Source organism: Bos indicus x Bos taurus, chromosome 11 (genome assembly GCF_003369695.1).
Source record: "Bos indicus x Bos taurus breed Angus x Brahman F1 hybrid chromosome 11, Bos_hybrid_MaternalHap_v2.0, whole genome shotgun sequence".
Taxonomy (NCBI): Eukaryota; Metazoa; Chordata; class Mammalia; order Artiodactyla; family Bovidae; genus Bos; species Bos indicus x Bos taurus.
The window spans coordinates 92,752,334-92,773,749 of NC_040086.1; the positions used below are offsets into that span (position 1 = coordinate 92,752,334).

A 21,416-nucleotide genomic window follows, 5' to 3' on the forward strand; every position below is an offset into this window, starting at 1 on the left:
CTCCCAGAGTTCACTCAGACTCACGTCCATCGAGTCAGTGATGCCATCCAACCACCTCATCCCCTTCTCCTCCTGCCCCCAATCCCTCCCAGCATCAGAGTCTTTTCCAATGAGTCAACTCTTCACATGAGGTGGCCAAAGTACTGGAGTTTCAGCTTTAGCATCATTCCTTCCAAGGAAATCCCAGGGCTGATCTCCTTTAGGATGGACTGGTTGGATCTCCTTGCAGTCCAAGGGACTCTCAAGAGTCTTCTGCAACACCACAGTTCAAAAGCATCAATTCTTCGGTGCTCAGCCTTCTTCACAGTCCAACTCTCACATCCATACATGAACACAGGAAAAACCATAGCCTTGACTAGACGGACCTTTGTTGGCAAAGTAATGTCTCTGCTTTTGAATATGCTATCTAGGTTGGTCATAATTTTCCTTCCAAGGAGTAAGCAACTTTTAATTTCATGGCTGCAGTCACCATCTGCAGTGATTTTGGAGCCCCCAAAAATAAAGTTTGACACTGTTTCCACTGTTTCCCCATATATTTCCCATGAAGTGACGGAGAGCAGGGGCTAATTCAGATACCAGGATTGGCCATCACTGTCATGATAAAAAGATGGTTTTCCCACTGCCGAAGAGTTTACTCAAAGCCTCATTCATATCTTTATTCCTCAAGCTGTATATGAAAGGGTTCAGCATGGGAATAATCACCATATAGAGAATGGCAGCCTTGCTCTCCCTCTCCGCAGAGTGAGTTGATGGAGGAAGTAAATACACACCCATAAGAGACCCATAGAAGAGCAGGACCACTGTGAGGTGAGAACTGCACGTCGAGAAGGCCTTCCACCGCCCTCCAGGAGATGAGATGCCAAACACAGCCCAGGAAATGCGGACATAGGAGAGGACAATCAACAGGAGGGGAGCAGTGAGGAACATGAGGCCCATGGTGATGATCATCAGCTTGTTAATGCGGGTATCTGAGCAGGCAAGCTTCAGGAGAGCACTGGGATCACAGTAGAAGTGGGGAATGGCCTTGTGGGCACAGAAGGCCACACGGGTCAGCAATAGTGTGTGTGTCAGTGCAGGACAGTTGGTTAGCGCCCAGCATATGCTCAACATTAGTGCACAGAGCTGGGGACTCATAGCTGTGCTGTAATGAAGTGGCTGACAGATGGCCACATAGCGGTCATATGCCATCACTGCCAGAAGTAAGTTGTCAAGGCCACCAAACACGAGGAGAAAATACAGCTGTGCAAAGCACCCAGAATAGGAGATGCTCTGACTCTGAGTATGCATGTTGACCAGCATTTTGGGGATGGAGGCAGAAGTGAAGCAGGCGTCTGTTATTGATAGGTTGGCCAGAAAGAAGTACATGGGAGTATGGAGGTGAGGGTCAGAGGTGATGGCCAGGATGATGAGCAGGTTTCCCATCATAGTGACCAGGTACATGCCCAGGAAGATGACGAACAGGAGAGTTTGCTCCTCTGGCCGCTCAGAGATCCCTAGAAGGAGGAAGTCTGAAAGGGTGGTTTGGTTCACTCTGCTTGGTTTTCCCATCCTTTGTAGTTTTGCTATCTGTGCAGATAAAACCCTTCCACGTGTCAATATTTAAGTATTAGATCAATTCACAGATAATATCTGTGTAGCCCAAACTGTTCCAGGAAAAAAAGAAGTGGTCCTTGCCCATGAGAATCTCTGGATGCCATTATGATGTGAGAGAAAACACACATGGGACTTTAGAGAACAGGCAAACCAATACCCATGCAAACTGAACCATGCCTTCATAGCTGTATATAATAGGGTCCTTAGGAAAGTGATCAGTTTGACCAGAGAAGTCCATGTTGGAAATTGGAGGAGATAAGAATTGAGCATATCCTTAAAGGCAAGATTGGAAAAGTCACTTTTGCTCACCAAGTAAAAAGGAAATGCATGATCTTCCTTGCTGCCCCTCCCCCAACACCCACCCCTTGACATACACCATAGACAAGATAATCTATTTCTACTTGCCTCCTCAATCCCTAGAACTTGACCTCACCTATTTAGCTCCACTCCCTGTACTCTTACCTTACTGGAAGCACAGATATATGGGCTGAGGCCAGGGAGCGTCTGTGATGTTCCATTCTCTGTATCCACAGTAGACAAACAGGACAGGGCTGCCAACCCTTGACCCTCATCACTCTCTCTCCTTTTTCCCTGAACTCTTCCCCTATTGCACATCTAGACATTTGAAAACTGATATTTCTCTCCCCCTAGCCTCTTGGACATGAACATGGTCAGTAGCTGTTTGTAGATGCTTGCTATGTTCCAGCCAACTTGATGGCACTGTTTTGTTCTTTCAAGTCTGGTAGGTATTATTCTCCTCCACAATTCTGCAAATGGTGCAATTGAGTCTTAGAAATATTTGATGTACTCAAGATCAGAAAGCTAATGAATGTGATTCAACAGCAGGTGTGTCTGGCTCCAGTGTCTGTGCCTTCCACTGACACTTGTACTCTAAATCTCGGATGTTTCTTTTCAGCAAAGGGAAGGTAGAAGGAACCAGTGTCTGGTTCTCTGGGCTTAAAAATGGCCACTCTGATCTTCAGTTCTCCTAGGATTTAGAGCAAGCTTGTATAAGATGTCATTTCATGTCCTCCCTAATCTTATTAGATTTTGTCACTGTATTAGTACTCCATTTGTTCTTGGTTTATAGAGAGGCTTCTAATCCTAGGCAGACATTTAGATCGGCTACCCTAGAAACTTTTGCCTGGTACTTGGGCTGGAAAGGGAGGTGTTTGTACAAGTGTGTGTGTTTGTCCCCTACCCTTCCAGATTCTCTCACCTATCGGAGCATAGGTTGGTTTCAATCATTTTCAGATTCTCCAGTTCCCTCTTGTGGGTGGGAAGTTCACAATAAGGAACTCCTTGAGACCTTTCTGACCTTGTAAATCTGGGGTCTATTGAGTCCAGGGGTCACCAGGAATACCTGGAGTGTATAATGCATTTTTCAGACCTGGCAAGACAGGAGCCTTTCTTACGGTTTTAAAGATCCCTAGAACATCATCCCCAAAGTGCTCATTAGAGCCAACCTCAGTGTCCCTTTTCAGCCTATTCTCTAGCCATCTCTGCTGGGGTCCTGGGAGAATAGAGGACATCTCTTTCCCAGGGGTTAAGCTCTCAGATGGGGAACTTGGGGGTGAGATTCTGAGGCCTTTAGCTGGGATGCTATGCACTCCAGCCTGACCAGCAGTCCTCCTGGGAACTCTTGCCTCTGCCCTGGACCATTTAATGCCTGTCCCAGGTTCTAGGTTAAACTGGATTGAGGGAGACATTAAGAGCTTAAAATATAATGGTCCTGCTGGTGATTTCTCTAAATGGACTGTAGCCTGCCAGGCTCCTCTGACCACGGGATTATCCAGTCAAGCACACTGTAGTGGGTTGCCATGCCCTCCTCGAGGGGATCTTTCTGACCCAGGGATGGAACCCACATCTCTTATGTCTCTTTCATTGGCAGGCAGGTTCTTTACCACTAGTGACACCTAGGTATTACCTCTCTAAACAGAGTAATGCTAAGAAGCAACTCCCCTAAGTCCTAAACTTTCAGTTACATAAGGCAGCCTATGTAGAACACACCAGCCATAATATCTGATACATAACCACAGCAAAAATGTAACATCTTCAGTATTGTCATTAATACTAGTAGTACTGGGACTTTCCTGCTGATTCAGTGGTTAAAACTTCACCTTCCAGTGCAGGAGGCATGGGTTTCTCCCTGGATAGGGAGTTAAAATCCCACAAGCCTCAGGATCAAAAAACCAAAGGATGAAACAGAAACAATATTGTAAAAAATTCTGTAAAGACTTTAAAAATGGTCCATATAAAACATCTTTTAAAAAATACTGTAGTCCTTACTGCACACTTTCATTAAATGATCTCAAGTAATACAAGTTTATTAGGATAAAGAAATATTGTTATCCCTACTTTACAGTTGAGAAAACTGAGGCCCAGTGAAGATAATGACTTGACTAACTAAATGGAGAGGATGGAATTCCAATCTAGGTCTCCACAACTCTAGAGCTCAAATTTTTTTTTTTTTTTTTTGAGACAGATAGTGCAGGCTGTAGTGTTGGCAGACTGGAAAGGAAAGAGAAGTAGAAAATCAGAACTTGGATGGAGACCTAGATATGGAGAGTGTACACAGGGAAAGGAAAGAAGGAAAAAAGGATGGAGTGGCTTCAGTCCATGTACTTAACCGCCATAGTTTGTCCCAGTATCATTGTTGATTTTTATTTCAGTTCAGTTCAGTCACTCAGTCGTTTCAGACTCTTTGTGACCCCATGAATGCCAGCATGCCAGGCCTCCCTGTCCATCACCAACTCCTGGAGTTCACCCAGACTCACGTCCATCGAGTCAGTGATGCCGTCCAGCCATCTCATCCTCTGTAGTCCCCTTCTCCTCCTGTCCCTAATCCCTCGCAGTGTGAGAGTCTTTTCCAATGGGTCAACTCTTTGCATGAGGTGGCCAAAGTACTGGAGTTTCAGCTTTAGCATCATTCCTTCCAAAGAAATCCCAGGGCTGATCTCTTTTAAATAGACTAATTGGATCTCCTTGCAGTCCAGGGGACTCTCAAGAGTCTTCTCCAACACCACAGTTCAAAAGCATCAATTTTTCGGTGCTCAGCCTTCTTCACAGTCCAACTCTCACATCCATACATGACCACAGGAAAAACCATAGCCTTGACTAGATGGACCTTTGTTGGCAAAGTAATGTCTCTGCTTTTGAATATGCTATCTAGGTTGGTCATAACTTTCCTTCCAAGGAGTAAGTGTCTTTTAATTTCATGGCTGCAGTCACCATCTGCAGTGATTTTGGAGCCCCCCAAAATAAAGTCTGACACTATTTCCACTGTGTCCCCATCAATTCCCATGAAGTGATGGGACCAGATGCCATGATCTTAGTTTTCTGAATGTTGAGCTTTAAGCCAAATTTTTCACTCTCCTCTTTCACTTTCATCAAGAGGCTTTTTAGTTCCTCTTCACTCTCTGCCATAAGAGTGGTATCATCTGCATATCTGAGGTGATTGATATTTCTCCCAGCAATCTTGATTCCAGCTTGTGCTTCTTCCAGCCCAACATTTCTCATGATGTACTCTGCATATAAGTTAAATAAGCAGGGAGACAATATACAGCCTTGACGTACTCCTTTTCCTATTTAGAATCAGTCTGTTGTTCAATGTCCAGTTCTAAAAAAGTGTTGCTTCCTGACTTGCATATAGGTTTCTCAAGAGGCAGGTCAGGTGGTCTGGTATTCCCATCTCTTTCAGAATTTTCCAACGTTTATTGTGATCCACACAGTCAAAGGCTTTGGCATAGTCAATAAAGAAGAAATAGATGTTTTTCTTGAACTCTCTTGCTTTTTCCATGATCCAGAGGATATTGGCAATCTGATCTCTGGTTCCTCTGCCTTTTCTAAAACGAGCTTGAACATCAGGAAGTTCACAGTTCACGTATTACTGAAGCCTGGCTTGGGGAACTTTGAGCATTACTTTACTAGCGTGTGAGATGAGTGCAATTGTGTAGTAGTTTGAGCATTCTTTGGCATTGCTTTTCTTTGGGATTGGAATGAAAACTGACCTTTTCCAGTCCTGTGGCCACTGCTGAGTTTTCCAAATTTGCTGGCATATTGAGTGCAGCACTTTCACAGCATCATCTTTCAGGATTTGGAATAGCGCAACTGGAATTCCATCACCTCCATTAGCTTTGTTCATAGTGATGCTTTCTAAGGCCCACTTGACTTCACATTCCAGGATGTCTGGCTCTAGGTCAGTGATCACAGCATCATGATGATCTTGGTCGTGAAGATCTTTTTTGTACAGTTTTTCTGTGTATTCTTGCCACCTCTTCTTAATATCTTCTGCTTCTGTTAGGTCCACACTATTTCTGTCCTTTATCGAGTCCATCTTTGCATGAAATGTTCCCTTGGTATCTCTGATTTTCTTGAAGATATCTCTAGTCTTTCCCATTCTGTTGTTTTCCTCTATTTCTTTGCATTGATCGCTGAGGAAGGCTTTCTTATCTCTCCTTGCTATTCTTTGGAACACTTCATTCAGATGCTTATATCTTTCCTTTTCTCCTTTGCTTTTTGCTTCTCTTCTTTTCACAGCTATTTGTAAGGCCTCCCCAGACAGCCATTTTGCTTTTTTGCATTTCTTTTCCATGGGGATGGTCTTGATCCCTGTCTCATGTACAATGTCATGAACCTCCGTCCATAGTTCATCAGGCACTCTATCAGATCTACTCCCTTAAATCTATTTCTCACTTCCACTGTATAATCATAAGGGATTGATTTAGGTCATACCTGAATGGTCTAGTGGTTTTCCCTACTTTCTTCAATTTCAGTCTGAATTTGGCATAAGGAGTTCATGATCTGAGCCACAGTCAGCTCCTGGTCTTGTTTTTGTTGACTGTATAGACCTTCTCCATCTTTGGCTGCAAAGAATAGAATCAATCTGATTTCGGTGTTGACCATCTGGTGATGTCCACGTGTAGAGTCTTCTTTGTTGTTGGAAGAGGGTGTTTGCTATGACCAGTGCATTTTCTTGGCAAAACTCTTTTAGTCTTTGTCCTGCTTCATTCCGTATTCCAAGGCCAAATTTGCCTGTTATCCCAGGTGCTTCTTGACTTCCTACTTTTGCATTCCAGTCCCCTATAATGAAAAGGACATCTTTTTTGGGTGTTAGTTCTAAAAGGTCTTGTAGGTCTTCATAGAACCATTCAACTTCAGCTTCTTCAGCGTTACTTGTTGGGGCATAGACTTGGATTACTGTGATATTGAATGGTTTGCCTTGGAAACAAACAGAGATCATTCTGTCATTTTTGAGATTGCATCCAATACTGCATTTCAGACTCTTTTGTTGACCATGATCGCTACTCCATTTCTTCTGAGGGATTCCTGCCTGCAGTAGTAGATATAATGGTCATCTGAGTTAAATTCACCCATTCCAGTCCATTTGAGTTCGCTGATTCCTAGAATGTCGACTTTCACTCTTGCCATCTCCTGTTTGACCACTTTCAATTTGCCTTGATTCATGGATCTGACATTCCAGGTTCCTATGCAGTATTGCTCTTTACAGCATAGGACCTTGCTTCTATCACCAGTCACATCCACAACTGGGTATTGTTTTTGCTTTGGCTCCATCCCTTCATTCTTTCTGGAGTTATTTCTCCACTCATCTCCAGTAGCATATTGGGCCCCTACAGACCTGGGGAGTTTCTCTTTCAGTATCCTATCATTTTGCATTTTCATACTGTTCATGGGGTTCTTGAGGCAAGAATACTGAAGTGGTTTGCCATTCCCTTATCCAGTGGACCACATTCTGTCAGATCTCTCCACCATGACCCACCCATCTTGGTTTGCCCCACGGGCATGGCTTAGCTTCATTGAGTTAGACAAGGCTGTGGTCCTAGTGTGATTTGATTGACTAGTTTTCTGTGAGTATGGTTTCAGTGTGTCTGCCCTCTGATGCCCTCTTGCAACACCTACCATCTTACTTGGGTTTCTCTTACCTTGGGGCTTGGGGTATCTCTTCACAGCTGCTCCATCAAAGCACAGCCATTGCTCCTTACCTTGGACAAGGGGTATCTCCTCACCACCGTCCGTCCTGACCTTCAGTGTGGGATAGCTCCTCTAGGCCCTCCTGCACCCGTGCAGCCATGGCTCCTTGGACGTGGGGTTGCTCCTCCCGGCCACCACCCCTGGTGCCAGGAATGGGGTAGCTCCTCTTGGCCGCTGCCCCTCGGACATGGTGTCCTCCCGGATTCTGCCCCCGACCTCGGACGTGGGATAGCTCCTCTCGGCAGTGCTGTGTGTGCTGGCGCAGCCGCCCACACTATGTTCATTAGCAATATCACTGGTACAGAATAATCTAATTTTCTATGTGAAAATCTCATTTTCTCTGTGTGTGCCTTTGGTTACTAGCAAGATCAACTGTTTTTTGTTTTTTTTTTTTTAATTTTTAACCATGAGTAATTATTCTTCAAATTATCCTGTTAATATATTTGTCTTTTTCCTACTGGGGTGTTTGTGCTTTTAAAATGGATATTAAATGCAATAAAAAAAATTAAAACATTTTATTTGGGGTGTTTTTTATGTCCTTGCCATTGAATATTTATAGAAGTTTTTAAAAATTAATTAATTTATTTTAATTGGAGGCTAATTACTTTACAATCTTGTGGTGGTTTTTGCCATACATTAACATGAATCAGCCATGGGTGTACATGTGTCCCCCATCCTGAACTCCACTCCCAGCTCCCTCCGCATCTCATACCTCTGGGTTGGCCCAGTGCACCGGCTTTGAGTGCCCTGTTTCATGCATCAAACTTGGACTGTTCATCTATTTTTATAGAAAAATTTTAAATTATTTTTTAGTCAAAATTGACAGATTTTTAGCTTTGTATTTTCCCCATTACTTTTATACTAAAAAGTACTTTCCATCCTGTAGATCAAGGAAATTCCATTTAGTTCTTTCTTCTAGTTTTGAACACTACACTAAGTTTTTCATTTACTTGCAATTTATGTTGCTGTGGAGTGAGAAAAAAGTATCTAGCTTTACTTTTAATTTTTCACACGTAGCTAGTTTGATTGAGGGCATGAGAAGCAGGTGACAGAGGATGAAATTGGATGGCATCATAGATTCAATGGACATGAGTTTGAGCAAACTCAGGGAGATACTGAAGGACCGGGAAGCCTGGTGGGCTGCAGTTCATGGGGTCACAAAGAGTCAGCAGTCATGACTGAGTGACTAACAGCAGCAACAGTTTTATCAGTACCACTTTTTAGTAACTCACACATTCTCCATTTGTTTTTTGGGTCTGAGCACCTATACCTGGCCTTTCCATATATGTCTGGGCTACTCACAGCACAGCAGCGGGCTTCAGAAGTGGGGCATTTTGAGAGCAAACCATTTAAGAAGTCATGATGGAAGCTGCAAGGTCTTCATAAAACCTAGCTTTGGAAACCTGAGAATCTCATTTTCACTGTCTTCTATAGAGCAATCAATCACTAAGGCCAGCCCAGTGACTAAGGGAAAGAAGTTAAGCTCCATCCCTCCATAGGAAGAATAGGAAAGAATTTGGGACCCTCTTTCAATTAGCACAGCCTGACTCAAATTATTTATATTCTTGACTCAAATTATTTATATTCTTCCCAGATTCAGAATAGACTTGTTCCTTCCAAAAACCCTCAGAATCCACATGGACTACAGACTTGTCTAACTCAATGAAACTATGAGCCATGCAGTGTAGGGCCACCCATGATGGACAGCCACCCAAGATGGATGGTCATGGTGGAGAGTTCTGACAAAACATGGCCCACAAGAGAAAGGAATGGAAAGACACTTCAGTATTCTTGCCTTGAGAATCCCATAAACAGTAAGAAAAGGCAAAAAGATAGGAACTGAAAGATGAACTCCCCAGGTTGGTAGGTGTCTGATATGCTACTGGAGAACAGTGGAGAAATAACTCCAGAAAGAATGAAGAGATGGAGCCAAAGCAAAAACAACACCTAGTTTTGCATATGATTAATGATGGAAATAAAGTCCTATGCTGTAAACAACAATATTGCATAGGAACCTAGAATGTAGATCCATGAATCAAGGTAAACTGGAAGTGGTCAAGCAGGAGATGGCAACAGTGAACACTGACATTTTAGTAAAGTGAACTAAATCAACTGGAAAGGGTGAATTTAACTCAGATGACCATTATATCTACTACTGTGGGAAAGAATCCCTTAGGAGAAATGAAATAGCCCTCAAAGTCAACAAAAGAGTCCAAAATACAGTACTTGGGTGTAACCTCAAAAACAACAGAATGATCTCTGTTCGTTTCCAAGGCAAACCATTCAATATCACAGTAATCCACACCTATGACCCAACCAGTAATGCTGAAGAAGCTGAGGTTTAACAGTTCTATGAAGACCTACAAGACCTTCTAGAACTAACACACAAAAAAGATGTCCTTTTCATCAGAGTGGACTGGAATGCAAAAGTAGGAAGTCAAGAGATATCTGGAGTAACAGGCAAATTTGGCCTTGAGTACAAAAGGGAGCAGGGCAAAGGTTAACAGAGTGTTGCCAAGAGAATGCACTGGTCATAGCAAACACCCTCTTCCTAAAGCACAAGAGAAGACTCTACACATGGACATCACCAGATGGTCAATACTGAAATCAGATTGATTAATTACATTCTTTGCAGCCAAAGATGGAGAAGCTCTATACAGTCAGAAAAAACAAGATTGGGAGATGACTGTGGCTCTGATCATGAACTCCTTATGCCAAATTCAGACTTAAATTGAAGAAAGTGGGGAAAATTACTAGACCATTCAGGTATGACCTAAATCAAATTGCTTATGCCTGTACAGTAGAAGTGAGAAGTAGATTCAAGGGATTAGATCTGGTAGACAGAGTGCCTGAAGAACTGTAAACAGAGGTTCATAATATTGTACAGGAGGCAGTGATCAATCAGTCCTAATGAGGTGGATGAAACTGGAGCCTATTATACAGAGTGAAGTAAGCCAGAAGGAAAAACACCAATGTAGTATACTAACACATATATATGGAATTTAGAAAGATGGTAACAATAACCCTGTGTACAAGACAGCAAAAGAGACAATGATGTATAGAACAGTCTTATGGACTCTGTGGGAGAGGGAGAGGGTGGGAAGATTTGGGAGAATGGCATTGAAACATGTAAAATATCATGTATGAAACGAGATGCCAGTCCAGGTTCGATGCACAATACTGGATGCTTGGGGCTAGTGCACTGGGATGACCCAGAGGGATGGTATGGGGAGGGAGGAAGGAGGAGGGTTCAGGATGGGGAACACATGTATACCTGTGGTGGATTCATTTCAATATTTGGCAAAACTAATACAATTATGTAAAGTTTAAAAATAAAATAAAATTTAAAAAAAAAGAAATGAAAAAAGGCAATATGGTTGTCTGAGGAGGCCTTACAAATAGCTGAGAAAAGAAGAGAAGTGAAAAGCAAAGGAGAAAAGGAAAGATATACCCATTTGAATGCGGAGTTCCAAAGAATAGCAAGGACAGATAAGAAAGCCTTTCTCGGGGATCAGTGCAAAGAAGTAGAGGAAAACAATAGAATGGTAAAGTCTAGAGATCTCTTCAAGAAAATTAGAGATACCAAGGGAACATTTCATGCAAAGATGGGCACAATAAAGGACAGAAATAGTATGGACCCAACAGAAGCAGAAGACATTAAGAAGAGGTAGCAAGAATACACAGAAGAACTATACAAAAAAGATGTTCATGACTGTGATAACCACGATGGCGTGATCACTCACCTATAGCCAGATGTCCTGGAATGCAAAGTCAAGTGGGCCTTAGGAAGCATTCCTATGAACAAAGCTAGTGGAGGTGATGGAATTCCAGTTGAGTGATTTCAAATCCTAAAAAATGATGCTGTGAAAGTGCTAGATTCAATACGCTAGAAAATTTGGAAAATTCAGCTGTGGTGACAGGACTGGAAAAGGTCAGTTTTCATTCCAGTCCCAAAGAAAGGCAATGCCAAAGAACACTCAGACTATGGCACAATTGCACTCATCTCACACACTAGCAAAGAAATACTCAAAGTTCTCCAAGCCAGACTTGAACAGTACATGAACCATGAACTTCCAGATGTACAAGCTGGTTTTAGAAAAGGCAGAGGAACCAGAGATCAGATTGCCAACATGGGTTGGATCATGGAAAGAGCAAGAGAGTTCCAGAAAAACATCTACTTCTGCTTTATTGACTATGCCAAAGACTTTGACTATGTGGATCACAACAAACTGTGGAAAATTCTTCAAGAGATGGGGATACCAGACCATCTCATCTGCCTTCTGAGAAATCTGTATGCAGATCAAGAAGCCACAGTGAGAACTGGTCATAGAACAACAGACTGGCTCCAAATCGGGAAAGCAGTACATCAAGGCTATATACTGTCACCTTGCTTATTTAACTTATATGCAGAGCACATCATGCAAAATGCCAGATGGATGAAGCACAAGCTGGAATCAAGATTTCTGGGAGAAATATCAATAACCTTAGATATGCAGATGACACCTTCCTTATGGCAGAAAGCGAAGAAGAACTAAAGAGCCTCTTGATGAAATTGGAAGAGGAGAGGGAAAAGGTTGGCTTAAAACTCAACATTCAGAAAATGAAGATCATAGCATCCGGGCACATCACTTCATGGCAAATAGATGGGGAAACAATGGAAACAGTGAGAGACTATTTTCTTGGGTTCCATAATCATTGTAGATGGTGACTGCAGCCATGAAATTAAAAGATGCTTGTTCCTTGGAAGAAAAGCTATGACCAACCTAGACAGCATATTAAAAATCAGAGACATTGCTTTGCCAACAAAGACCCATCTAGTCAAAGCTATGGTTTTTCTAGTAATCATGTATGGATCTGAGAGTTGGACTATAAAGAAAGCTGACACCAAAGAATTGATGCTTTAGAACTGTGGTGTTGGAGAATACTCTTGAGAGTCCCTTGGACTGCAAGGAGATCAAACCAGTTAATCCTAAAGGAAATCAGTTCTGAATATTCACTGGAAAGGCTGATGCTGAAGCTGAAACTCCAATACTTTGGCCACCTGATGTGACAACTGACTCATTGGAAAAGACCCTAATGCTGGAAAAGATTGAAGGCAGGAGGAGAAGGGGATGACAGGGCTGAGATGGTTGGATGGCATCACTGACTCAATGGACATGAGTTTGAGCAAGCTTCGGGAGTTGGTGATGGACATGAACACCTGGTGTGCTGCAGTCCATGGGGTTGCCAAGAGTCAGACATGACCAAGTGACTGAACTGAACTAAAAAAGCCTCAGAATCTCATTCCATTGCAACATGAGGTCAAGGTCCAAGATCTTGTCATCTAAATGAGGTCCAAGTGGAAAAATGTCTCCTTAGATGCACCCCTCTATGTATTGTTCCTTTCAGTCTGAAGACCTTGGACTTAATTTCCTCTACACATATACCCAGTACAAGAGTGATGCAGACATGGGATAACTACAATGGAAATCATCTGGAAGTGGGAGAGTAGACAGGGAAGCAAGCAGGAAACTCAAACCTGTGTTTCATTCATTCTCATTGCTGCTGATATTCATTAATGGAAATTACCATAATTCATCTAATCTATTGTTGATAGCTATTTAGGTGATTTTCAGTTTGGTATTTTATGAATAGTGCTGGTATAAACATTTTTATCCAGACCTTTCGAGGAATGTGTGTACACATTTTGGTTGGATATATGTTTAATAGTAGAATTTGGGAATCCTAAGGTTTGCATGGTTCAGCTTTAGTTTTTCAGAGTGATTGTTCTATGGTGTTAACAGTGGTTATGAGATTCTGGTTGCTCCAATCTCACTAACTTTTGGTACAGTCTTTTTCATTTTAGCTATTCTGATAGATGTGTAGTAGTAACACATTGTAGGTTAAATTTAAGCTGTCCTGATGACTAATGAGGTTGAAAACATTTTCATGTGTTTTAAAAAATATTTGATATTACATTCTGATATATTTTTAAATGTATTTTGGAGTTTCTTTCTATTCCTTGATTTGAAAAGGGTTTTATATATATATATATACACACACTGGTATACAATATTTTGTGAAATGCATGCATGACACATGTCTCCTTCTTGCCTGTGTGTTGAGTTTTCACTCTCTTACTGGAACCTTTTGAAAAATAGAAGTTCTTAATTTTATTTTTGTTTTATTTTATTTTTTTAGAAGTTCTTAATTTTAATATGGTCCCACTTATTTATTTACTTTCAGTTAGTCTGTTTGTGTCCTATTTAAGAGATAGCTGCATACTTCTTGATTAGAAAGATATTTGTGTTTTCATCTAAAATTGTGTTGCTTTGTCTTTTATTTGTATATGAATGTAGTTGGAACTGATTTTTTATACAGCATGAGGTCAGGATCAAATTAATTTTTTTTCATTTGAATATCTTATTAACTGATAATTTTGTGAAAAGCATATAAATTTGAAGTGCTAACTACAATGAATTTTGTACTGGAACTGCCTGGAAGCCCTGTGTTTATAGAAGGAGCTGTCGATTTTGAGTTTCACTGTAGGATTATCTGGCTGGGAAAACTTTCGGGGCAAGGCCAATGCCAGTATCCTTAGTTATTTTCTGCTCAGCTACTTGAATGTCAAAGAAATTCTTACACTATTCTGTATTCACGATATAGGTCTTTAGGTTTCAGGATTCATCATTTGGTGTTATATAGACATTACTTTGCAACAAAGGTCAGTCTAGTCAAGGCTATGGTTTTTCCAGTGGTCATGTATGGATGTGAGAGTTGGACTGTGAAGAAAGCTGAGTGCTGAAGAATTGATGCTTTTGAACTGTGGTGTTGGAGAAGACTCTTGAGAGTCCCTTGTACTGCGAGGAGATCCAACCAGTCCATTCTGAAGGAGATCAGCTCTGGGATTTCTTTGGAAGGAATGATGCTAAAGCTGAAACTCCAGTACTTTGGCCACCTCATGTGAAGAGTTGACTCATTGGAAAAGACTCTGATACTGGGAGGGATTGGGGGCAGGAGGAGAAGGAGATGACAGAGGATGAGATGGCTGGATGGCATCACTGACTCGATGGACGTGAGTCTGAGTGAACTCTGGGAGTTGGTGATGGACAGGGAGGCCTGGCATGCTACAATTCATGGGGTCACAAAGAGTCGGACACGACTGAGTGACTGAACAGAACTGAACTGAACTCAGTCAGAATGGCTGCGATCCAAAAGTCTACAAATAATAAATGCTGGAGAGGGTGTGGAGAAAAGGGAACCCTCTTACACTGTTGGTGGGAATGCAAACTAGTACAGCCACTATGGAGAACAGTGTGGAGATTCCTTAAAAAACTGGAAATAGAACTGCCTTATGATCCAGCAATCCCACTGCTGGGCATACACACTGAGGAAACCAGAAGGGAAAGAGACACGTGTACCCCAATGTTCATCGCAGCACTGTTTATAATAGCCAAGACATGGAAGCAACCTAGATGTCCATCAGCAGATGAATGGATAAGAAAGCTGTGGTACATATACACAATGGAGTATTACTCAGCCATTAAAAAGAATACATTTGAATCAGTTCTAATGAGGTGGATGAAACTGGAGCCTATTATACAGAGTGAAGTAAGCCAGAAGGAAAAACACCAATACAGTATACTAATGCATATATATGGAATTTAGAAAGATGGTAACAATAACCCGGTGTACGAGACAGCAAAAGAGACACTGATGTATAGAACAGTCTTATGGATTCTGTGGGAGAGGGAGAGGGTGGGAAGATTTGGGAGAATGGCAATGAAACATGTAAAATATCATGTAGGAAACGAGTTGCCAGTCCAGGTTCGATGCACGATGCTGGATGCTTGGGGCTGGTGCACTGGGACGGCCCAGAGGGATGGTATGGGGAGGGAGGAGGGAGGAGGGTTCGGGATGGGGAACACATGTATATCTGTGGCGGATTCATTTTGATATCTGGCAAAACTAATACAATTATGTAAAGTTTAAAAATAAAATAAAATTAGAAAAAAAAAAAGAACTGAACTGAACTGATAGTCATGTATATATTTTTCTGGGCTTTATTTTTCTGGGCTCCAAAATCACTGCGATTGCAGCCATGAAATTAAAAGACATTTACTCCTTGGAAGGAGCGTTATTAAAAAGCAGAGACATTACTTTGTCAACAAAGGTCTGTCTAGTCAAGGTTATGGTTTTTCCAGTGGTCATGTATGGATGTGAGAGTTGGACTATAAAGAAAACACTGAAGAATTGATGCTTTTGAACTATGATGTTGGAGAAGACTCTTGAGAGTCCCTTGGACTACAAGGAGATCCAACCAGTCCATCCTAAAGGAGATCAGTCTTGGATGTTCACTGGAAGGAGTGATGTTGAAGCTGAAACTCCAATACTTTGGCAACCTCATGCGAAGAGCTGACTCATTGGAAAAGGCCCTGATGCTGGGAAAGATTGAGGGCAGGAGGAGAAGGGGACAACAGAGGATGAGATGGCTGGATGGCATCACCAACTCGATGGATATGGGTTTGGGTGGACTCCAAGAGTTGGTCATGGGCAAGGAGGCCTGGCATGCTGCAGTTCATGGGGTCACAAAGAGTCAGACACACTGAGCGACTGAACTGAACTGATAGTCATGTAAGGGCTTCCCACGTGGTGCTAGTGGTAAAAAAAACGCCCTGCCAATGCAGGATAGGTGGGTTCCCTCCCTGGATCAAGAAGATCCCTTGGGGAAGGAAATGGCAACCCACTCCAGTATCCTTGCCTGGGGAATCCTATGGACAGAGGAGCCTGGCAGGCTATGTTATAGGGTTGCAAAGAGTCAGTCACGACTGAAGGACTTAGCGCGCATGCACGCATGCACATGCACGTGCGCACACACACCCACCCACACACACACACACAGAGTCATGCAAAAGGCTTCCCTGGTGGTGTTAGTGGTAAAGAACCCGTCTGCCAATGCCTTGTGGCTCCTACGGTAAAGAATCTGCCTGAAATGTGGGAGACCTGGGTTCAATTTCTGGGTTGGGAAGATCCCCTGGAGGTGGGCATGGCAACCCACTCCAGTATTCTTGCCTGAAAATCCCTATGGACAGAAGAGCCTAGTGGGCTGCAGTTCATGGTGTCGCAAAGAGTAGGACAGGACTGAGCACCTAAGCACAGCACAGCCAATGCAGGAGACACAAGAGAGTTGGGTTTATCCCTGGGTGGGGAAGATCCCTTGGAGGAGGGCATGGCAACTCACTCCAGATTCTTGCCTGGAGAATCCCCATGGACAGAGGAGCCTGGAGGGCGACAGTCCACAGGGTTGCACAGAGTTGGTCATGACTGAACTTAGCATGCATGCACATAGTCATGTAATTCTCATTTTTGTATATGATTCACTAATCTGAATTTTATGTGACAACTCCTAGTCACAACTTCTCCAGAAAGTAAAACTACCAACTTCTGCTGGGATAGAAGAAGACAGTATTCCAGTAGTGAGGAGTGAAAACTAGAATCTAGAGATTCAGTCTCTGAAATAGCTATCACCTCTGAGTTTATTTCATATACCCAGAGCTCCCAGGTTCTGTTTTTTTGTGGATTCTTCAGTATTGACAAAATTGATTATTTTATTTCATCTACCACCAGCTTAGTATCTAGTTTCTTCATGTCTGTTAACCCACTCACCACTGTCAAAGATAAATTACACATGTGGAGTTAAAGAAGCAAGGAAGATTTTATTCAAGAATACTGCAATTGAAGAGACAGACTGAAGTCAATTCTGCTGAAACAAAAGGCAAGGGGATTTATGAGAGCCGGGATTAGCTAGTTGAAAAGTATCGGAGGGTGTTATAAAGAAGGTAGGTCAGAGATGTAGGCCATCTATTAATATGTTTGCTACTAGGCATCTATTGAAGTTAGGTTCCTACCCTTTCACAGAGACGGGGAGACAGGGGTGTTATCTTTATTGATAATTACATTTCAAAGGGATAGCTCCCAGAACCTTGAGAAAGACATTCGTAAGGTATAAGAACAGTATAACAGAAAAGAGCCTGGGAGATTTACAGCCCAAAAGGGCTAAGAAAGAACTTTAAAACACAATTTTTCTAAAGTTAGATGTTCTAAAAAATGGGAGGTCAGCAGTCTATAGTCAGGAAAAAACTGTCTAACATTTAGTCAAGTTGAGGAAAGAAAGAGCGTTTTGATCACCACTCACTCATCCCTTTGCTTTCCAGCTTCTGACATTTTACTACTGTTTGCTTTCCACTCTTCTCTGCCTTCATGGGTTTTATGTCTTTTTTAAAAAAGTCACTTAATATCATATATGAAATGAGTCGCCAGTCCAGGTTCGATGCATGATACTGGATGCTTGGGGCTGGTGCTCTGAGACGACCCAGAGGGATGGTACAGGGAGGGAAGAGAGAGGGGGTTTCAGGATGGGGAACACGTGTATACCTGTGGCAGATTCATGTTGATGTATGGCAAAACCAATACAATATGGTAAAGTAATTAACCTCCAATTAAAATAAATAAATTTATATTAAAAAATTTTTTAAGTCACTTTACTTTTAATAGGTTTGAGGGGACAGTAAAATTGAATGCATGGCTCTAATATAACATCTTTAACCAGAAGTTCAAGAATTCTTTAAGTATGTCATATGCCGCTAAACTGCACATGTGAATACAGGCAGTTTCTGGATTTCTTTAAAGGAGGAGTTAGGGGCAGGAATCTTGTTGCAAGGGGGCAGCTAGGAGACTTCTTTACATAGAAAGTGGCATTTTGGTCATGGACTGCAATTACAAATCAATACAAATAACACCAATCCTTAATGCTACCATTTAACAAGAGAAAGCAGTAAAGCTTCCAAGTTGTTTTAATGAAGCCAACACTGTACTAATTTAATCTATTATATGGGATACAGAGGAGAAACTGGGCAATTATGACTGTTCTAACAAGGCTCTGGGGAACTCTTTCCCATGATGCCCTGTCTACATATGGCCAATGTAGAGCCCTGTTCAGCCTCTTCCTGGTATAGTCTGATGCATCCTCTCCATTTCTGAGTCCCTTGTTCAGGTTTCAAAATATAAAATATTCCAAAATTTCTGTAGACCTGAGTGGGGTCAGTGTACCATGTGCCGCTGCTGCTGCTAAGTCACTTCAGTTGTGTCCGACTCTGTGTGACCCCATAGACGGCAGCCCACGAGGCTCCCTCGTCCCTGGGATTCTCCAGGCAAGAGTACTGGAGTGGGGTGCCATTGCCTTCTCTGGTACCATGTGCCCCAGACAGTCTTAAATACTCTTCATTCTGGGCTTCTCTGTTCCAGTTGGCAAAGGTAACTGTGATTGCTCTAAATTCCCCTTCACACCTAGCCATGGCTTGCCTTTGCAATCTTTTGCTGATTTCTTGGGCTCCTTACTGGGAATTCTGGTATTTCTTTCTCTCCCTTCCTCACCCTAAACTTGTTTATAACATCAGTTTAGCAATCTGACTTATGTTTCTGGATATTTGCCAATTGTATTGATTATTCTTGATCCTAAATTCTGATTCCACATAATCCCATCACAAAGGTTGTCAGGAAGAATCTGAGCTCTTTCCTCCTTCCTTCCAAATTAAGGATAACCACAATGCCTTCTCAGAGAAGGCAATGGCAACCCACTCCAGTACTCTTGCCTGGAAAATCCCATGGACAGAGGAGCCTGGTGGGCTGCATTCCATGGGGTTGCTAAGAGTCAGACACGACTGAGCGACTTCACTTTCACTTTTCACTTTCATGCATTGGAGAAGGAAATGGCAACCCGCTCAGTGTTCTTGCCTGGAGAATCCCAGGGATGGGGGAGCCTGGTGGGCTGCCGTCTCTGGGGTCACACAGAGTTGGACACAACTGAAGCGACTTAGCAGCAGTAGCAGCAGCATAGTGCCTTCTTCCTGGTAACTGGTATAGCAGTAAGAAGAGAAATGAGACAAATAGTTGCAAACTAGTAAGCCCTGCCTTTGGAAAAATCCTCTCCGTCAAGGCCAAGCCATCTTTTCCTGTTGGCAGACACAGTAGGTGAAGAAGCAGCAGAAGTAAGTAAAGGGAACTTATCACTCTGAGGTGACAAAGCCAGAGGTTGGCCCAAGGATCTGGAGTTGCTCATTTTTGTCTCTAAGAGCTGTAGAGTTTTTTGAGGTTATAGTCAGGATGAAGGCTGAGAAACTCTTTTAGGGAAAGAAGAACCAAAGAATAGGACAACAGAATCAAAGGATAAGGCCCTTTATAGGAAAAAAAAAAAAAAGACAAAGGTAAAAAGCAGGGTTGACAATGGAGAGTTTTAGACCCTTTTTTGAGGATTTGAAATTTTTCTGATGTTAAATGGTCAGTGCTATTGATGAAGAGAGCATTAAGGGAATAACCTGATTCAGGCTTACACGCTGTCAGATATAGTGAACCAAATGCAACTCCATCCTAAGATAACTTACAGTCCCCTTGAGAAGCTTTGTGGGGATGAGTGGACTTTCTCACTAAAGGCAAGGTCTGCAGTCAGGAAAGGATAAAATTGTCTAGTCACTCAATCTGTATCATTCTCCTCTCAATGAGATACACAATCATTTGGGTCTTAAGAATCTGTCACTTTCCAGAACATGGTTATTAGAATGTGCCCATTCAGGGGAGTCCAATCTTTGTGAGGCATCGTATTCTCCATGGAAAGATGGAGTAGGAGAAAAATAACTTAGTTTGTGGTTTTGTTGTCTCTTGGGAAAAGTTATATAGTTCTGAGATACATTCCTAAATTAGTATAGGGTTCAGGAATAAATAAATATGCAATAGTGTTCAGATATTCTTCATGTTCATGAAGTATTAACTTCAAAATATGAATAATGTTTCAGTAAATCTTCTTGTCCATCTATTGGTAACTTTTTCTTTAAGTGTGGAGTTTGAATAGAAGTTAAGAATAGGAACATATTTAGACCTGCAAGATAGTGATAACAAAAAAAAAATAATGATAAACATAACTGCCTTAACAGAAAGGGCAATAGTCAGAGAGGCTGAATATCCCAGTTGTCATTCCATATCTTCCTCTAAAGCACAGCGTAAATTATTTCAATAACTTTATTTTTGAACTTTAGCTTATTCATGTGTGAATCAAATGGAAGAGTTAAGCAAAATTATTTATTCTTAGTCTCTGAAAAAGTGAAAGTGTTAATCACTCAGTTGTGTCCAACTTCTTGTGACCCATGGATTGTAGCCCGCCAGGCTCCTCTGTCCGTGGAATTCTTCAGACAAGAATGCTGGAGTGGATTGTCCTTTCTTTCTCCAGTGGACCTTCTGGACCCTGGTATGGAACCCGGGTCTCTTGCATTGCAGGGAGATTCTTACCATCTGAGCCACGAGGGAAGCCCTTCTTAGTCTCTGTTGAGCATTAAAATACTTGAGAATTTAGTTTTTGTTTTTAAATAATACCCAATATTTAAACTGGGTAACCAGACTATATCCTAAAAAATTTAACTCAGTAAATCTGGGTAAGTCTGAGGAGTCTGTGTTTTTTAAAAGCGTCTCATCTGGTTATGATTGTGACCAATGTTTGGGGATCTCTAGACCATATGATCTTGTATGTGTGTGTGTGCTCAGTCATTCATTCATCTCCAACTCTTTGTGACCCCACAGACTACAGCTCAGCAGGCTCCTCTGTCTATGGGACTTTCCTGACAAGAATACTGAATTGGGGACCATTTCCTCCTCCAGGGGATATTCTTGACCCAGGGATTGACTCTGCATCTCCTTTGACTCCTGTATTGGCAGGTGGATTCTTTACCACTGAATCACCCAGGAATGCCATATGATCCTGTAGGTTCTATCTAGTTCTTAAATTTCATTATTCTTCTATGAAAAAT

General features: G+C 42.0%; 2 protein-coding genes across 2 annotated transcripts in view; one reads left to right on the top strand and one right to left on the bottom strand.

Moving 5' to 3' along the window:
- LOC113900786 (olfactory receptor 1N1-like) overlaps positions 1 to 21,416 on the top strand; it is a 29,866-nt gene that overhangs the window by 6,464 nt on the left and 1,986 nt on the right. The window lies entirely within an intron of this gene.
- On the bottom strand, positions 595 to 1,583 carry LOC113900787 (olfactory receptor 1N2). Its single transcript, XM_027554428.1, has one exon. The coding sequence runs from the start codon at positions 1,546 to 1,548 to the stop codon at positions 595 to 597; it is 954 nt and encodes a 317-aa protein (XP_027410229.1). The 5' UTR covers positions 1,549 to 1,583.

Coding starts and splice junctions, on each gene's coding strand:
- LOC113900787 (XM_027554428.1), bottom strand. CDS start 1,548: ATGGGAAAACCAAGCAGAGTGAACCAAACCACCCTTTCAGACTTCCTC.